At 37.5% G+C, this 19,687-nt stretch overlaps 1 protein-coding gene across 1 annotated transcript in view; it reads right to left on the bottom strand.

Moving 5' to 3' along the window:
- Positions 1 to 19,687, bottom strand: part of LOC113047355 (integrin alpha-L-like) — a 114,983-nt gene that overhangs the window by 58,064 nt on the left and 37,232 nt on the right. Inside the window, exons 4-10 of the mRNA XM_026208718.1 lie at positions 14,898 to 14,956; positions 14,715 to 14,829; positions 10,641 to 10,771; positions 10,373 to 10,515; positions 9,977 to 10,133; positions 9,732 to 9,867; positions 9,552 to 9,616 (exon numbers count right to left, since the gene is read on the bottom strand). Coding sequence (XP_026064503.1) covers positions 9,552 to 9,616; positions 9,732 to 9,867; positions 9,977 to 10,133; positions 10,373 to 10,515; positions 10,641 to 10,771; positions 14,715 to 14,829; positions 14,898 to 14,956 — 806 coding nt within the window. The remainder of the gene's footprint in view (positions 1 to 9,551; positions 9,617 to 9,731; positions 9,868 to 9,976; positions 10,134 to 10,372; positions 10,516 to 10,640; positions 10,772 to 14,714; positions 14,830 to 14,897; positions 14,957 to 19,687) is intronic.

The raw sequence follows: 19,687 nt of genomic DNA, 5'->3' as shown, positions 1-19,687 counted from the left end.
GCCTATCATTTTCGCACCTCTTTATAGGTTTTCCCCTCTCTAATCAACTTTTTAATCAAAGTACGCTGTTCTTCTGAACAATGTCTTGAACGACCCATTTTCCTCAGCTTTCAAATGCATGTTCAACAAGTGTTGGCTTCATCCTTAAATAGGGGCCACCTGATTCACACCTGTTTCTTCACAAAATTGAAGACCTCAGTGATTGAATGCCACACTGCTATTTTTTTGAACACACCCCTTTCAACTAATTCAACTAATTGCCCAATTGCACAGCCTTAAGAGCGTGCATATCATGAATGCTGGGTCTCATTTGTTTTCTGAGAATCTACTGAACCTACTGGTAACTTGTTTGCCACGTAGCAATAAAAAAAATACGAAAAACCTTGATTATTCTGGTTATTTTGAACAATACTGTAAGTAGGTAATATGTCATACCTATTGCTTGACAAATAATATATATATATATATATATATATATATATATATATATATATATATATATATATAATTTTTGCCTATGTAGGAGATCCCTGTTTATTATAATTATAATTCTAATGATGACATGAGTAATGATACATGGTGATATTATTAATACACATGCTTATTCTTTCTCTGTCTCTCTTTCTGCCCTACAGATACCTGAAAAAGGTGAATGCTGTAGCAGCAAAGTGTGGGACTACTTCTGCAAATACTTTAACTTTAGTATTATAATTTATTTACAGTACACACACAGACTGTTAAAACCAGCTTCAACTGGAAGAAAGTAAAAGTGTTAAATGTTTAAAATCAGACTGTTTTTTGATCATTAAAAAATATATACTTTTGATGTGCAATTGTTTAGTCATTGAGACCGTAATCTAAGGCTTTTTTTTAAACATAAATCCCTTCTGGAAAATGGTTTATACAGCCCACATACATAGAACAGGCAGATATTTTGCTATTGAATGTTGTGTAAGTGCAGTTTATAGGAAATGGGTCTAATATCCAGTTTATTTTCGAAATCAAAATATTGGCTTATAAATCGGCTTTTTTCGGCATCGGCCCCCAAAAATCCATATCGGTCGGGCTCTACTTTTACTATAATTTTTTTTTTTTACTTTTATAACTGTCGAGATTAACGAATTGTGGAGGTGTTGATTATAGCATTTTTAAAAATCTTTTCCCATCACATGAAAGGCTGCAGTGATGAGCATTGAGTAGACAGAGTCTGTTTATCGAGTGAATGCAGTGATCTTGTCATTGCAACATGTTTTCTCTCACAAAATGCTTTCACCAAAATTAACAGCAAACCGAATATCGACATGAATACAGTAAGAGCTTCGCTGTACAGCATAACAGCATCATTGATTATAACGGCAGTTTGGGCAAGTGTGCAGATATACTCGCGATGTGTTTGAAAGCTCTGAACAATATAAAGGGAGCTTCTTTAATCGCTCTCTGTAGTTAAAACAAAGTTAAATTTAAATAACAGATTTGTTTCATGCTACTAAGAGAAACAACATGAAGTTGATCGTTTAGTCACTGGCTTGATTCACTGATGCATAAACAGTATTAAACGATTTAGAAAGAAAGTCTGTATGAACTTGAATAATTAGCTACACATCAGAAATCACTGATCACAGATCAGGCATTAATGAACACTGTTACTCACTGTTTGTGGCGTCGCTGTCGAATCAGTATCGTAAACGTCTGTTTGTAATGCCTGTGTTTGGTTTACATCTATAAAAATTTCTAGCCACTGGGGGATCATAGACAGGCTAGGGAAACTCATGTTAATGTAAAAAAAAAAATGTTTGTGTCATGGGACCTTTAAATTTTGTGGCGTTCACTATCCCTTTCTTATTATGAAACAATTTATAGCGGTGTAAAGAGCATATATATATATACAGTCTTGTTCAAAATAATAGCAGTACAATGTGACTAACCAGAATAATCAAGGTTTTTAGTATATTTTTTATTGCTACGTGGCAAACAAGTTACCAGTAGGTTCAGTAGATTGTCAGAAAACAAACAAGACCCAGCATTCATGATATGCACGCTCTTAAGGCTGTGCAATTGGGCAATTAGTTGAAAGGGGTGTGTTAAAAAAAATAGCAGTGTCTACCTTTGACTGTACAAACTCAAAACTATTTTGTACAAACATTTTTTTTTTTCTGGGATTTAGCAATCCTGTGAATCACTAAACTAATATTTAGTTGTATGACCACAGTTTTTTAAAACTGCTTGACATCTGTGTGGCATGGAGTCAACCAACTTGTGGCACCTCTCAGCTGTTATTCCACTCCATGATTCTTTAACAACATTCCACAATTCATTCACATTTCTTGGTTTTGCTTCAGAAACAGCATTTTTGATATCACCCCACAAGTTCTCAATTGGATTAAGGTCTGGAGATTGGGCTGGCCACTCCATAACATTAATTTTGTTGGTTTGGAACCAAGACTTTGCCCGTTTACTAGTGTGTTTTGGGTCATTGTCTTGTTGAAACAACCATTTCAAGGGCATGTCCTCTTCAGCATAGGGCAACATGACCTCTTCAAGTATTTTAACATATGCAAACTGATCCATGATCCCTGGTATGCGATAAATAGGCCCAACACCATAGTAGGAGAAACATGCCCATATCATGATGCTTGCACCTCCATGCTTCACTGTCTTCACTGTGTACTGTGGCTTGAATTCAGAGTTTGGGGGTCGTCTCACAAACTGCCTGTGGCCCTTGGACCCAAAAAGAACAATTTTACTCTCATCAGTCCACAAAATGTTCCTCCATTTCTCTTTAGGCCAGTTGATGTGTTCTTTGGCAAATTGTAACCTCTTCTGCACATGCCTTTTTTTTAACAGAGGGACTTTGCGGGGGATTCTTGAAAATAGATTAGCTTCACACAGACGTCTTCTAACTGTCACAGTACTTACAGGTAACTCCAGACTGTCTTTGATCATCCTGGAGGTGATCATTGGCTGAGCCTTTGCCATTCTGGTTATTCTTCTATCCATTTTGATGGTTGTCTTCCGTTTTCTTCCACGTCTCTCTGGTTTTGCTCTCCATTTTAAGGCATTGGAGATCATTTTAGCTGAACAGCCTATCATTTTTTGCACCTCTTTATAGGTTTTCCCCTCTCTAATCAACTTTTTAATCAAAGTACGCTGTTCTTCTGAACAATGTCTTGAACGACCCATTTTCCTCAGCTTTCAAATGCATGTTCAACAAGTGTTGGCTTCATCCTTAAATAGGGGCCACCTGATTCACACCTGTTTCTTCACAAAATTGATGACCTCAGTGATTGAATGCCACACTGCTATTTTTTTGAACACACCCCTTTCAACTAATTCAACTAATTGCCCAATTGCACAGCCTTAAGAGCGTGCATATCATGAATGCTGGGTCTCATTTGTTTTCTGAGAATCTACTGAACCTACTGGTAACTTGTTTGCCACGTAGCAATAAAAAAAATACGAAAAACCTTGATTATTCTGGTTATTTTGAACAATACTGTAAGTAGGTAATATGTCATACCTATTGCTTGACAAATAATATATATATATATATATATATATATATATATATATATATATATATATATATATAATTTTTGCCTATGTAGGAGATCCCTGTTTATTATAATTATAATTCTAATGATGACATGAGTAATGATACATGGTGATATTATTAATACACATGCTTATTCTTTCTCTGTCTCTCTTTCTGCCCTACAGATACCTGAAAAAGGTGAATGCTGTAGCAGCAAAGTGTGGGACTACTTCTGCAAATACTTTAACTTTAGTATTATAATTTATTTACAGTACACACACAGACTGTTAAAACCAGCTTCAACTGGAAGAAAGTAAAAGTGTTAAATGTTTAAAATCAGACTGTTTTTTGATCATTAAAAAATATATACTTTTGATGTGCAATTGTTTAGTCATTGAGACCGTAATCTAAGGCTTTTTTTTAAACATAAATCCCTTCTGGAAAATGGTTTATACAGCCCACATACATAGAACAGGCAGATATTTTGCTATTGAATGTTGTGTAAGTGCAGTTTATAGGAAATGGGTCTAATATCCAGTTTATTTTCGAAATCAAAATATTGGCTTATAAATCGGCTTTTTTCGGCATCGGCCCCCAAAAATCCATATCGGTCGGGCTCTACTTTTACTATAATTTTTTTTTTTTACTTTTATAACTGTCGAGATTAACGAATTGTGGAGGTGTTGATTATAGCATTTTTAAAAATCTTTTCCCATCACATGAAAGGCTGCAGTGATGAGCATTGAGTAGACAGAGTCTGTTTATCGAGTGAATGCAGTGATCTTGTCATTGCAACATGTTTTCTCTCACAAAATGCTTTCACCAAAATTAACAGCAAACCGAATATCGACATGAATACAGTAAGAGCTTCGCTGTACAGCATAACAGCATCATTGATTATAACGGCAGTTTGGGCAAGTGTGCAGATATACTCGCGATGTGTTTGAAAGCTCTGAACAATATAAAGGGAGCTTCTTTAATCGCTCTCTGTAGTTAAAACAAAGTTAAATTTAAATAACAGATTTGTTTCATGCTACTAAGAGAAACAACATGAAGTTGATCGTTTAGTCACTGGCTTGATTCACTGATGCATAAACAGTATTAAACGATTTAGAAAGAAAGTCTGTATGAACTTGAATAATTAGCTACACATCAGAAATCACTGATCACAGATCAGGCATTAATGAACACTGTTACTCACTGTTTGTGGCGTCGCTGTCGAATCAGTATCGTAAACGTCTGTTTGTAATGCCTGTGTTTGGTTTACATCTATAAAAATTTCTAGCCACTGGGGGATCATAGACAGGCTAGGGAAACTCATGTTAATGTAAAAAAAAAAATGTTTGTGTCATGGGACCTTTAAATTTTGTGGCGTTCACTATCCCTTTCTTATTATGAAACAATTTATAGCGGTGTAAAGAGCATATATATATATACAGTCTTGTTCAAAATAATAGCAGTACAATGTGACTAACCAGAATAATCAAGGTTTTTAGTATATTTTTTATTGCTACGTGGCAAACAAGTTACCAGTAGGTTCAGTAGATTGTCAGAAAACAAACAAGACCCAGCATTCATGATATGCACGCTCTTAAGGCTGTGCAATTGGGCAATTAGTTGAAAGGGGTGTGTTAAAAAAAATAGCAGTGTCTACCTTTGACTGTACAAACTCAAAACTATTTTGTACAAACATTTTTTTTTTTCTGGGATTTAGCAATCCTGTGAATCACTAAACTAATATTTAGTTGTATGACCACAGTTTTTTAAAACTGCTTGACATCTGTGTGGCATGGAGTCAACCAACTTGTGGCACCTCTCAGCTGTTATTCCACTCCATGATTCTTTAACAACATTCCACAATTCATTCACATTTCTTGGTTTTGCTTCAGAAACAGCATTTTTGATATCACCCCACAAGTTCTCAATTGGATTAAGGTCTGGAGATTGGGCTGGCCACTCCATAACATTAATTTTGTTGGTTTGGAACCAAGACTTTGCCCGTTTACTAGTGTGTTTTGGGTCATTGTCTTGTTGAAACAACCATTTCAAGGGCATGTCCTCTTCAGCATAGGGCAACATGACCTCTTCAAGTATTTTAACATATGCAAACTGATCCATGATCCCTGGTATGCGATAAATAGGCCCAACACCATAGTAGGAGAAACATGCCCATATCATGATGCTTGCACCTCCATGCTTCACTGTCTTCACTGTGTACTGTGGCTTGAATTCAGAGTTTGGGGGTCGTCTCACAAACTGCCTGTGGCCCTTGGACCCAAAAAGAACAATTTTACTCTCATCAGTCCACAAAATGTTCCTCCATTTCTCTTTAGGCCAGTTGATGTGTTCTTTGGCAAATTGTAACCTCTTCTGCACATGCCTTTTTTTTAACAGAGGGACTTTGCGGGGGATTCTTGAAAATAGATTAGCTTCACACAGACGTCTTCTAACTGTCACAGTACTTACAGGTAACTCCAGACTGTCTTTGATCATCCTGGAGGTGATCATTGGCTGAGCCTTTGCCATTCTGGTTATTCTTCTATCCATTTTGATGGTTGTCTTCCGTTTTCTTCCACGTCTCTCTGGTTTTGCTCTCCATTTTAAGGCATTGGAGATCATTTTAGCTGAACAGCCTATCATTTTTTGCACCTCTTTATAGGTTTTCCCCTCTCTAATCAACTTTTTAATCAAAGTACGCTGTTCTTCTGAACAATGTCTTGAACGACCCATTTTCCTCAGCTTTCAAATGCATGTTCAACAAGTGTTGGCTTCATCCTTAAATAGGGGCCACCTGATTCACACCTGTTTCTTCACAAAATTGATGACCTCAGTGATTGAATGCCACACTGCTATTTTTTTGAACACACCCCTTTCAACTAATTCAACTAATTGCCCAATTGCACAGCCTTAAGAGCGTGCATATCATGAATGGTGGGTCTCATTTGTTTTCTGAGAATCTACTGAACCTACTGGTAACTTGTTTGCCACGTAGCAATAAAAAAATATACGAAAAACCTTGATTATTCTGGTTAGTCACATTGTACTGCTATTATTTTGAACAATACTGTATATATATATATATATATATATATATATATATATATATATATATATAAAATGATTACTATATAGGAAATTACAGAAAGCTATTTAAATTGTCAGTTAATTATACATACCAGTTACATTCTCCCCCCGAACTAGACGAATTTTGACTATTTCAGGGATAGTATAGTCGTGGCCAAAAGTTTTGAGAATTACATAAATATTAGCTTTCAAAAAGTTTGCTGCTAAACTGCCTCAGATCTTTGTTTCAGTTGTTTCTGTGATGTACTGAAATATAATTCGAAGCACTTCATACTTTTCAAAGGCTTTTATTGACAATTACATGACATTTATGCAAAGAGTCAGTATTTGCAGTGTTGGCCCTTCTTTTTCAGGACCTCTGCAATTCGACTGGGCATGCTCTCAATCAACTTCTGGGCCAAATCCTGACTGATAGCAACCCATTCTTTCATAATAACTTCTTGGAGTTTGTCAGAATTAGTAGGTTTTTGTTTGTCCACCTGCCTCTTGAGGATTGACCACAGGTTCTCAATGGGATTAAGATCTGGGGAGTTTCCAGGCCATGGACCCAAAATTTCTACATTCTGGTCCCCGAGCCACTTAGTTAGCACTTTTGCCTTATGGCACGGTGCTCCATCGTGCTGGATAATGCGTTGTTCTTCACCAAACTGTTGTTGGATCGTTGGAAGAAGTTGCTGTTGGAGGGTGTTTTGGTACCATTCTTTATTCATGGCTGTGTTTTTGTGCAGAATTGTGAGTAAGCCCACTCCCTTGGATGAGAAGCAACCCCACACATGAATAGTGTCAGGATGCTTTACTGTTGGCATGACACAGGACTGATGGTAGCGCTCACCTTTTCTTCTCCAGGCAAGCCTTTTTCCAGATGCCCTAAACAATCGGAAAGGGGCTTCATCGGAGATTATGACTTTGCCCCAGTCCTCAGTAGTCCATTCACTATACTTTCTGCAGAAGATCAATCTGTGCCTGATGTTTTTTTTTGGAGAGAAGTGGCTTCTTTGCTGCCCTTCTTGACACCAGGCCATCTTCCAAAAGTCTTGGCCTCACTGTGCGTGCAGATGCGCTCACACCTGCCTGCTGCCATTCCTGAGCAAGTTCTGCACTGGTGGCACTCCGATCCCACAGCTGAATCCTCTTTAGGAGACGATCCTGGCGCTTGCTGGACTTTCTTGGAGGCCCTGAAGCCTTCTTTACAAGAATTGAACCTCTTTCCTTGAAGTTCTTGATGATCCTACAAATTGTTGATTTAGGTGCAATCTTAGTAGCCTGTGAAGCCATTTTTATGCAACGCAATGGCTGCACGTGTTTCTTTGTTCTTCCATTGTTAACCATGGTGACCTGCAATGATTTCAAGCATCACCCTCCTTTTAACATGTCAAGTCTGCCATTCTAACCCAATCAGCCTGACATAATGATCTCCAGCCTTGTGCTCATCAACATTCTCACCTGAGTTAACAAGACAATTACTGAAATGATCTCAGCAGGTCCTTTAATGACAGCAATGAAATGCAGTGGAAAGGTTTTTTTGGGATTAAGTTCATTTTCATGGCAAAGAAGGACTATGCAATTCATCTGATCACTCTTCATAACATTCTGGAGTAATGCAAATTGCAAATTGCTATTATAAAAACTTAAGCAGCAACTTTTCCAATTTCCAATATTTATGTTACTCTCAAAACTTTTGGCCACGACTGTACACTGAGGTCATTAGGCCAACTTTTTTCCAGAACATTGTGCAACAAAAAATGTTTCCCACTCTCAGGGAAGGCAAGTACAGCAGGTTGATCAGGCCTACTGCAGTCACCTGCAAAAGGTGCCTTAAACACAATTCATCTCAGATCTGGAACAACATACTGTAATACATTGACTCATGTGTGCTGTATTCTAGAACTCAAAATGACAAAAACATTGAGATGAGAATGTATTGTATTTCAACAGTAAGTATCTCACAACCCAATCAACTGGTTTCAGGAGTTTTGATATATTGAGTCATGTTCTCCATCAATCTGTTGACTGGTTTCACAGTCCTACCCACTCTGGTCCAAACTCTCATATCCCCTGAACCAGGAGGTGGCTCAACAGCTTCAACAGGTGAAACACAATGGTCACTATGGCAAACTGCCACAGAAACAGAACTGCGAGAATCACAACTCCGTCCTTCATCTGGACTGCTTACACTGCTTTTCTCCTTGGTACAATCATTCCTTGAACCAAATTGCTCCAGTCCGGTTGACTCAGGGAATCTGTTCAATGATTCAACACTTTCGGATCTGCAGGACAACCTCTGCTGAGGGTCGTCAGTAACTGCGGTCTTTTCCACCCAACTGACGACATGCTCAGACAAAGAACACAAATCAGATGCAGGACCAACAACATCCATTGACATACTTGTACTGCCATCCACCACTACCCTAAGATGATTCAGATTCTTCAAACTCAACTGGAAGGAAATTTGCTTACAACAGCAAGTTGCGGTGAACAGTTTTATCCTGATCTGTTTTGGTGCTATGTATGTGGTAAATGTGGCAGTGGGTTCAGCGCAACTACCCTAAGCGTGGACTCCCACCGGTCTGCCAGTTTTCTCTTCCCACGTTCACCTTTGTTGACCAGCAGAAATTGTCACCCAACTCAATGTTTATATCATCTTTTAATATCTCAACTGATTTGAATCCTCACGTATTTGTACTGATTTTCAACCGGCTCACGGTTCATGGTTTTAACTCAACAATAGCCACTTTCTGAGCATTTTCAAAACTGTGGAGAGAACTGCTGCTGAAACTGGCATTTCAATTCATGTTCACAGTTATCGGAATAATGGTTTATATTCACAAATAAATTTCAATTGTTTTTGATTGTTTTGTTTAAAAAAAAAATCTTAAATCAAAAAAATAAAATAAATAAAAGTTAAAATGTCCTTTATATTATTCATATCTCTCACCTCCTGGTAGACGACACTGAATCCACTCTGTGATAAATCTCTCTGTCTACTTCTTCTGTGAGCTTCTATCAACCCCGAAACACAAAAGAACAAATCTTACAACCATCTGTGGATTCTTCATTAGCTGCTTCTATTTAAGTCTTTTATTTACTGTCCATTTTCTGTACATGTACATCTTACCTTCAATATTGTGGATCTTTTCTAGAAGGTTGTCAAGAAGTCCTTCGAGTCCTCTGTAGTTTTTAGTGAATAATGTGTTGTTCTGTTTTGGTTCTGACGCCATCTGAGAGAGTTCAAATAAATCTAAATGTCCCACCTGAAAAACAGTGTGAGATGTGTCATTTCTGTGTGACTAGTGACACAAAGTCACCAAACTATCTGAGCATACAGAATAAATGACATGCTTGAGCTTTAGAGAAACGCACCCCGATGACGTAACGGAGGATATTCTGCTCATCACATCTCTTGAGGACATAATCATAATCATAATCGTTATCAATGGGATCACCATCTGTGATGATCACCAGAACTTTCTGAGCGTAGGGATCGGCTCCAGACGACACGCTATTCAGCAGATTCTTTCTGATGACATAATAAATCATAAATCATGACATATGAACAGATTTCAGCATCAGGGTCAATCTGCCTGCATGCCAGTGTTTTTTTTTTTTTACTTTTAAATTTAAAAAATGATAAAAGTACAACTTCAGCAACAGTGTTTGATAGAGAAATATATAATTTTTTTTTTTTGATAGCAACAATTAAAAACTCTTCAAGTGTAATTCAGTGAATGCTCATGATCATATGAAGGTTTCACTCACAGAATGTAGTTGATTGCTTTATATGTGTTTGTGAGAGATTTCATGTGTTTCTCTCTCATGAGTTTCTCTTCAGCGGAGCCGTTCTGATAATCGTTGAAGTCAAACACAGTTCGTACATCTATTGAAAACTGAACAGCAGCAAACTGACAACAAACAATAACAACAACATTATCATCATTAGACGTAATGTTCACACCTCATTACACATGTTTATAATATGGACATTCACATGCTGATTCTGCTGGTTAGTGATCAGATGTTATTTTACCTTTATGGATGAGTTAGAACGTTTTTTCATAACTTCTTGAATTAATTTTTTGTTAATTTCAAACTCGTGGGCTTTCATACTGGCGGATCCATCAAAGAGAAACACCAGATTGACTTCTCTATTGGTGCATTCTGCAGAAACACCACAACATAAACTCTGCTGTTACTTCAAATATAACAAGTATAACATAATATCATGTGTATACTGTGTTGAGATGTGCTGCGTTTGGTCTCGTACTCTTAACGCATACGTCTTGCTTAGACCTTAGTTGTGATAAACAGTAAAGTGCGTTCAAGCGCTAGCCAAGACAGTGTAAAGAAATAAGCAGTTAAATCAGTGGGAGTTAAAAGCAGATCGTAAGTGTATTTATTTCTTGTCTCATTAGTGTTTAGCGCAGTTGTCGTTGCTAGGAAACACTTGTTTGTTTACTGTGTTGAGACGTGCTGCGTTTGGTCTCGTACTCTATCGCATACGTTGTCAGTGTTGTGCACTTGCTTAGACCTTTGTTGTGATAAACAGTAAAGTGCATTCAGCTGAATTCAATTTCCATTTTGTCGGGTATAAAAAAAGATTAGTAACGTTATACCGCAGCAGCCCTCCAGTTAAGCCCTCCTCATGTGAAGACCGAAGAGTGTAAATACCATCGACTCTACCGTGCGATTCCACCGGGCAGGGACACCGGCAAGGGACATAAGTATTGTTTTGATTAATCTCTTTTTCTTTCTCCTGGTTTCATTTCTGTTTCAGTTGTTCTTTATTTATAACCAATTCTTACTATGTGTTTCCAGATCCCTACTATCACTACCACTCACAAACCACACATCACACAATGTAGACAGCGCAATCTTAACAACCTGCGCACTTTGCCTATATCTGCTAATACACTACTTTCTTTTTCTATTGGTCTCCGGCTTTGTTTACAGCAGACTGGCAATTCCAATTTCATTACTTCTATAATTAGTCACTCAAAGCTGAATCTCATGGCCCTAACAGAGACCTGGATCAAACCAGAGGACACTGCTACACCTGCAGCACTCCCCAATAATTTCTCATTTTCCCACTCCACCTGTTTGACTGGAAGAGGTGGAGGTACTGGTCTGCTCATCTCTAATGTTTGGAAATTTAATCCTTCACCATCTTTGGGTATCAACAGCTCCTTTGAATCTCATTCAGTTACTGTTACCTATCCTCTTAAAATACATTTTGTAGTGGTCTATTGACCCCCAGGACAACTGGGTAACTTTTTGGATTAATTAGATGTGTTGCTTTCAACCTTTTCTGAGGATGGTACTCCCCTAGTTATGCTTGGAGATTTCAACATCCACCTAGATAAATCTCTGTATGCTGATTTCAACACTCTGCTTAACTCTTTTGATCTCAACCGAGTGTCAACTACTGCTACTCACAAATCAGGCAACCAACTGGACCTTATTTATATACGACACTGCTCTACTGATCATGTTCTGGTTACTCCACTGCACACGTCGGATCACTTCCTCCTCACCATTAACCTCAACATGGTCCCTAACACATCACTTACCCCTCCACATGTCATCTTTTGACGTAACCTACGCACACTTTCACCCTCCCGGCTTTCTGCAATGGTTTCATCTTCACTTCCTTCCCCTAAACTCTTTGCATCTTTGGATGCTAACAGTGCTACTGATACTTTCTGCTCAACTCTTACCTTGTTTAGACACTGTTTGCCACTTATCGTCCAGGCCAGCCCATAACACCCCTTCTGCCCCTTGGTAATCTGATGTTCTACGTGAACACCGTTCTAAGCTTAGAGCTGCTCAAAGGGTGAAAATACTACTGACCTTAATGTGTATCAGTCACTCCTATCTTCCTTCTCTGCTAATGTCTCCACTGCTAAAATGACATACTACCATAACAAAATTAACAACTCATCTAACTCTTGCATTCTTTTTAAAACATTTTCCTTACTACTTTGTCCTCCTCCTCCCCCTCCTGTTTCATCTCTAATAGCTGACGACTTTAATTTTATTAATGAAAAATTTGGCAAACACATCAGTGCACAATTTTCCACACCACAATCAGTCAAGCTCATATCACCAGCAAACTTACACTCATTATCATCCTTCTCTTCACTCTCTGAGGCAGAAGTCTCAAAACCAATCCTTTCTAATCACCCTGCTACTTGCCCGTTTGATCCTGTTCCATCTCATCTCCAAGCCATTTCTCCAGCAGTTGTACCTGCACTCACTCACATCATCAACACATCCCTCCAGACTGGTGTTTTTCCCTCATCATTTAGACAGGCACGTATAACTCCTCTACTTAAGAAACCCACCCTCAACCCAGCTCTTTTAGAGAACTACAGACCAGTTTCCCTTCTTCCTTTCATTGCAAAAACACTTGAACGAGCTGTGTTCAACCAAGTCTCTACATTTCTCACACACAACAACCTCCTTGACAGCAACCAATCTGGCTTCAGAAGTGGACATTCTACTGAGACGGCCTTGCTCTCAGTTGTTTAAGCCCTAAGACTGGCAAGAGCAGAATCCAAATCTTCAGTACTTATCCTGCTTGATCTGTCTGCTGCTTTGACACTGTTAACCACCAGACCCTCCTATCAACCCTACTGACAAATGGCATCTCAGGAACCACACTTCAATGGTTTGAGTCTTACCTATCAAATAGATCCTTTAAAGTATCTTGGAAAGGTGAGGTGTACAAGTCTCAACATCTAACTACTGGGGTGCCTCAGGGCTCAGTTCTTGGACCACTTCTCTTCTCTGTCTACATGGCATCATTAGGTTCTGTCATTCAGAAACATGACTTTTCATACCACTGCTATGCTGATGACACTCAACTCTACCTCTCATTCCATCCTGATGATCCGACGGTAGCTATTCGCATCTCAGCTTGTCTAACAGACATTTCTTCCTGGATGATGCACCATCACCTTCAACTCAACCTTGCCAAGACAGAACTGCTTGTGATTCCAGCAAACCCATCGTTTCATCACAATTTCACCATCAAGTTAGGCACTTCAACCATAACTCCTTCAAAAACAGCTAGAAGCCTTGGAGTTATGATCGATGATCAGCTGACTTTTTCAGACCACATTGCTAAAACTGTCCGATCCTGCAGATTTGCTTTATTCAACATCAAGAAGATCAAGCCCTTTCTTTCAGAACATGCTGCACAACTCCTTGTTCAAGCTCTTGTTCTGTCCAGGCTGGACTATTACAATGCCCTCTTGGCAGGTCTTCCAACCAGCTCTATCAAACCTTTACAATTAATCCAGAACGCAGCAGCAAGATTAATTTTTAATGAGCCAAAAAGAATACACGTCAGACCTCTGTTTATCAATTTGCACTGGCTTACAATAGCTGCTCACATACAAATTAAAGGCATTGTTCATTCAAGGATGTTTGCCTACAAAACTACCACTGGCTCTACACCCATTTACTTAAATTTGTTGCTTCAGACTTGTGCCCTCTAGAAGCTTGCGTTCTGCAAGTGAACATCGCTTGATTGTGCCATCCCAAAGAAGCACAAAGTCACTTTTACGGACTTTTAAATTAAATGTTCCCTCCTGGTGGAATGATCTACCCAACTCAATCCGAGCAGCTGAGTCCTTAGCCATCTTCAAGAATCAGCTTAAAACCCATTTCTTCCATCTTTATTTGACCCTCTAACTTTAACACTCACTATTCTAATTCTATTCTTAAAAAACAAATATATATATATAAAGACCTCTAACACTAGCTTGCTCTATTCTTTTTTTTTCATTTTATTAGTATTTACTATATTATTTAAAAGCCCATGCTACGTGTAGTGTGTTAACCTAACCGAGACTGGTTATAGCACTTATATCATTGCTCTTTTTGTTGTTTTTGATTGCTTCCACTGTCCTCATTTTTAAGTTGGTTTGGATAAAAGCATCTGCTAAATGAATAAATGTAAATGTAATTTAATCTTTAATTCAGTTATCAACTAATAGATCTCAAAAAGAAATGAAATAAAGCAACACAGGGTTTACAGTGTTAGAGTCAGAGATGGTTAAACTGAATGACGCCTTGGATTGTGTGAGACTCTTCAGACCTTGGTAAGCGGCGTTGAAGTTAGAGACGATCTGTAAGCTGCTGTTGAACTGATAACAAACACCGTTCAGATACGAGTTTCCATCACACTCATGAGGAACATACGGACTGCAGCTCTGAGAAAGAGACACATATCATTAGCATCTCATGAAGGAGGTCTGACTGTCAGAGACTCTGAACTTACAGTGAGAGCAGCAGAAGACACAGCAGCAGACATGCCGAAGAAGCGGACGCTCTTTGAACCTGTCAAACCCCAGAGAGAGAGAGAGAGAAAATTTTGAAAACACTTGTATTACACAATTTAAGTGTTTTAAAGCATTAAAAACAAACTATTTAAAATAAATTACATGAATTGAGTAAAATAAAGATTGTAATCTACAATAGAGCACAAAACCCCTCCATAACACCAAACATCCTCAAACATGGCAAGACATGAAGTAACTTTATAAAACCTAAAAATCAATCAAAATTCTTGACTTTACCATAGCACCAAACATAGACACCAGATTAAATTCCTGATTTTGTTCAATTTTATCTTTCCAACTCATGTATATTGCCATTTTGCTTTTTCCCAAAAAAATTTTTAACAACTGACACTATCTCTGTCCTCTCTTTGTATATTTAACACCAAAGATAAAAGCTTGCATTGAAAATTCTTCATCAAAAGACTTAAATTTTGTAAAACCTCAAATATAAGTTTAAGTCTGTGACAATTCATAAAAACATGAAACACAGTCTCCCTTTGTGAGCAAAATGGGCATTCATGGCCTACATTAGGATTCAACACAGATATAAAAGCATTTACAGCAATAATACAATGTAAAATCCTCCACCACAAATCTCCAATTTTCTTATTTAATGGTGGCTTGTAAAAAGTTTTCCAATTTGACTTAAACTGATACACCTTGGCAAATTGTGTTAGGTTTAGATTAAGTTTTTTTCTATTTAATGTTTTTTTATTAAAACATTTCACACGACTTGTACAATCTCTTGCCCTTCACTTCTTCAAGGTCCATTACCACTACTTTTTCTGAATCCAGAAAAATTCCACCTCCCTCCTCTAAAATAGGTGAAACAGTCAAACTTGGAATAAATCTTTATCATTGGGAATAATTTCTCCCTCACCATGTTTCTTGAGTAATTCGGTCTGTATCTTCCATAGTATTTTTTCAATCACTCGAGTGGATCTAAACCCCAATTGTGTTGCCACCACATCCACTTTCATAAAATCTGGTCTTGCCAGACTCGTTAATTGACGAAGAGTCACCACTTTAGCCTTTACAAAGGCTTTTGCCAGTGACATTGATGCATTAGTAATGTCCAGTCTTGCACCATAAAGCAATGGCTCTTTCAAAAGCCAATACAACGATGTGAGATTGCTTCTCCTTTGGAGTTTAAAAAGACTCCATACTTTAAAAAGATTCCGATAAAAAAAAAAAAATGGAAATTTGTCCAGATTTAGACCTGCACCAGTTTTTAAAATAGAACTTGCCACTGGTCTCCAACTTACAGATTCTGGGCCTTGTACACGAAATGTTGCTTTCCTACTTTGCATATGCACAAGTCCTTGACCACTTTCTTCCTTTGGTAAATACAAGATGAATCACCCAGTGCATCTTATCCCAGAAGAAGTCTATCAACATCGATTGTATCTTAGCAAGAAAAAGTAGCGGTGGGTCAACACAAGTCACACAGCTTCACTTTTTGACCAATTCACTTTTGCAGCTGATACCATTTCAAAATAATCCAACGTTTTTGTTAAAAGTTTCACATAATTTTGCTCTTTTTACAATAACAACAACATCATAAGCTGACAAAACAAAAGTACTTTCACAGTTCATCAATGTGAGGCCTTTCAATAACCTTCTCAACCTCTGCAAAAGTGGTTCTAATGCCAATGTATAGAGCATGCCTGATAATGAACAACCTTGCCTCACTCCATGCTGAACTTTAAAAAGGAAAACACAAGCCACCATTAAATTTCAACATACTCTCAATATCATTATATGACTTTAATATAACCTTTAAAAACCAAATTAAAACCAAAGGCATCTAAATCTTCCATAAATAATCATGCTCTACTCAATCAAATGCCTTTTCTTGATCAATGGAAATCAAGCCAAAATTAACACCACAAATCTTTGAAAAATCTATCAAATCTCAGATTAATTTTTTTTTAATCAAATATAGATCTTCCAGGCACACAATAGGATTGGTCAGGACTAATTATGTCATCTAAAACTTTCCCTAATCTAATCGCCAATACTTTAGACCAAATTTTGTAGTCAGAGCACAGTAAGGACACTGGTCTCCAATTTTTAATATCACTCAAATCTCCTTTCTTTGGGAGGAGAGTAAGAACTGCTCTCCGACTACTAAGTGGTAGATAACCACCGACCAAACTTTCACTAAGAAATGCAAGCAAATCTTCTCCTATAATGCCCCAGTATGCTTTATAGAATTCAAAAGGAATCCCATCTATCCCTGGAACTTTCCCGTTTTGCTTACTCTGGAGAGCTTCATGCAGTTCAATTAAAGTTATATCTTTACTAAGTTTTGCATTGGCACTTGCTGATAATTTTGGCAGATCTTCAAAGAAGAATCCATCAACCTCTTTATCTATCCTATGATCAGAACTGTAAAGATTTTTATAAAATGTTACTGCTCTTTTCCTCATTTCGACTGGGTCTGACAACAGAACCCCAGCTTCAGACCTTAAATTCTGAATATACCGTCTTTGACCATTCTTTTTTTCTAGTCCGAAAAAAAAACTTTGATGGAACATCCATCTGCTCTACATCCTGGAAACGTGATCTGACCAATGTCCCTTGTGCCTTTCTTTTATAGAATTCAGACAAAGTTGATCTTTTCACGAAAAGGGAATCCAAATGGTCTTGATTTCCTGTTTCTTGAATTAAAACTTGAATTTCAATAATTTCCTCTTCTAACTTCTTTATAGACTGAGTTTAAAAAAAACTTGTGACATTTAGAGTATGTTGTTGAAATATTTACTTTCCCAATGTCCCACCATTCCTTTAAAAAGGAAAAAATGTTTTTGTTCTCTAAAAGACTCCCAATAAAACCTAAAAACATCTTTAAACTGTAAATCTGACAATGTCACATTAAAATGCCAATAAGAACTACTTATTTTAACAGAACTAACAATCATTCTACACTATGATCAGAGAAACCAACTGGAAAAATTGAGCCATTTACCAAAAAACAAAGGTGATGTTTGAAAACATAAAATCTATCTAATCGTGTCATTGACAACACATTTTCACGAACATGCGTCCATGTGTATTGTTTAACATCATGATTAAAGTTTCTCCATACATCACCAAGCTCATTCCCTTCTGTCATTTGTATCAGTTTCCGGCGTGAAGCCATATGTGGTTCTACATGATTCCTATCTATATTTCTTTCGACACAATTCAAATCTCCTCCCACAACCAAAAATTCTTCATTATCACATTTTTCTATTACTGTATTTAAGTGATCTAAAAACAACATTCTTTCTAACTGTGAGGTTGGTGCATATACACAAATAAAAACAAAAACCATGATCCTCAAATTGAGCTTTTATCTTTAAGAATCCACCTTTTACAACCTCCTCTACTGAACAAGATGAGGGAGGAAAATTTTTATTAAACAGAACTGCAACTCCTCCACTGAATGAAGTATTATGACTCAGAAAAAGAAGACCGCCCCATTCTTTAGCCCATTCAACAGCAGTTTTCCCGTCACTATGTGTCTCCTGTAAAAACAGTACATCGATTGTATTCTGTTTCGCTACTTCATATATCTGAGCTCTCTTTCTGCAATCTCTAGCCCCATTCACATTTAAAGATGCAATGCGAATGTCACTCATAAATAAAAATGAAAAAGAAACTACAGCACAGAGAGCAAAACATCCAATGAGGGCATAAATACTATACCATTTCATCATCATTATTCAATTGGAGTTGAATTTTAGTGACAATTTGTTTTAAACTATATACTTCTTTATCTGTAAATCTTCCTTCACTTCTTCTGAGATCTGGAAAATATTCATCAATTTTCACTCCTCTCATATTTTTGGTCACTTTGAAGAATTTTTTTATCTCATCCACTCCATATTCAAGACATGACCAATTGGATTGAGAACAAACGGAGCCGCTGGAATCAGAGCACTAACTCTCTCTGCATTTGTTGTCCACTTTATTCTCTTTTTGGTTCTTTCTAGTCTGTTTCAGAATCATGCTCTTGTTATTTTTTCCTCTTCAGAGGTGTTTTAAAAACAATCTGATCCATATCCATGTGTCCTCATTTTGAATTACACTCTCCACTTGTGACTCAGTATCAGAAAACTGATCTAACATTATTTGTATGTTACCAAGAGCTTCTCCACAATCAATACTGTTGCTTTCCACACTCTCACCGATTACAAATTCAGATTTTTTAGCGTTACCTTCATTAAATTCAACACTTTGTCTAGTTAGCTCAGATTAAAAAAAAAAAAAAGAAATTCTACAGACACTATTTTTGGACTACTAGAATTCGGCGCATTGGAAATACTGGCAACTTCCTCGTCTTCATTCTGCTTAGCATTACCTTTCTCACCATCATTCTGCCCACTGTGATGAGCGCTGTTTTCCGGGCACTCGCGGATCAAGTGACCAGACTTTTTGCAAGCAAATCACCTCGTCATGTCTGTAGTTACAAAAACGGTGTAATCAAAATCATCCACTTTAAAATTTACGTCAAGATCAGTTCTATTTCCATTCAGAGTCATATACGTGAAACGTCTAAAAGACACTACATGTTTCACTAACTCCGATTTACATCCTATAGCGATCTTTTTTATGGAAGCAATCAGTTTGCCAAAGCGTGACAATTCCTTCATCAACATCTCATCTTTAATAAAGGGAGGTACATTTGAAATGGTGACTATTTTAGCGGGAGTAGAAGGAGGTAGAATTGAAGTATTATTCC

This window comes from Carassius auratus, chromosome 28 (genome assembly GCF_003368295.1).
Source record: "Carassius auratus strain Wakin chromosome 28, ASM336829v1, whole genome shotgun sequence".
In the NCBI taxonomy this organism is placed as follows: Eukaryota; Metazoa; Chordata; class Actinopteri; order Cypriniformes; family Cyprinidae; genus Carassius; species Carassius auratus.
Note: the sequence above shows the minus strand (reverse complement) of the source record. Positions and strands in the feature narration are given on the sequence as shown.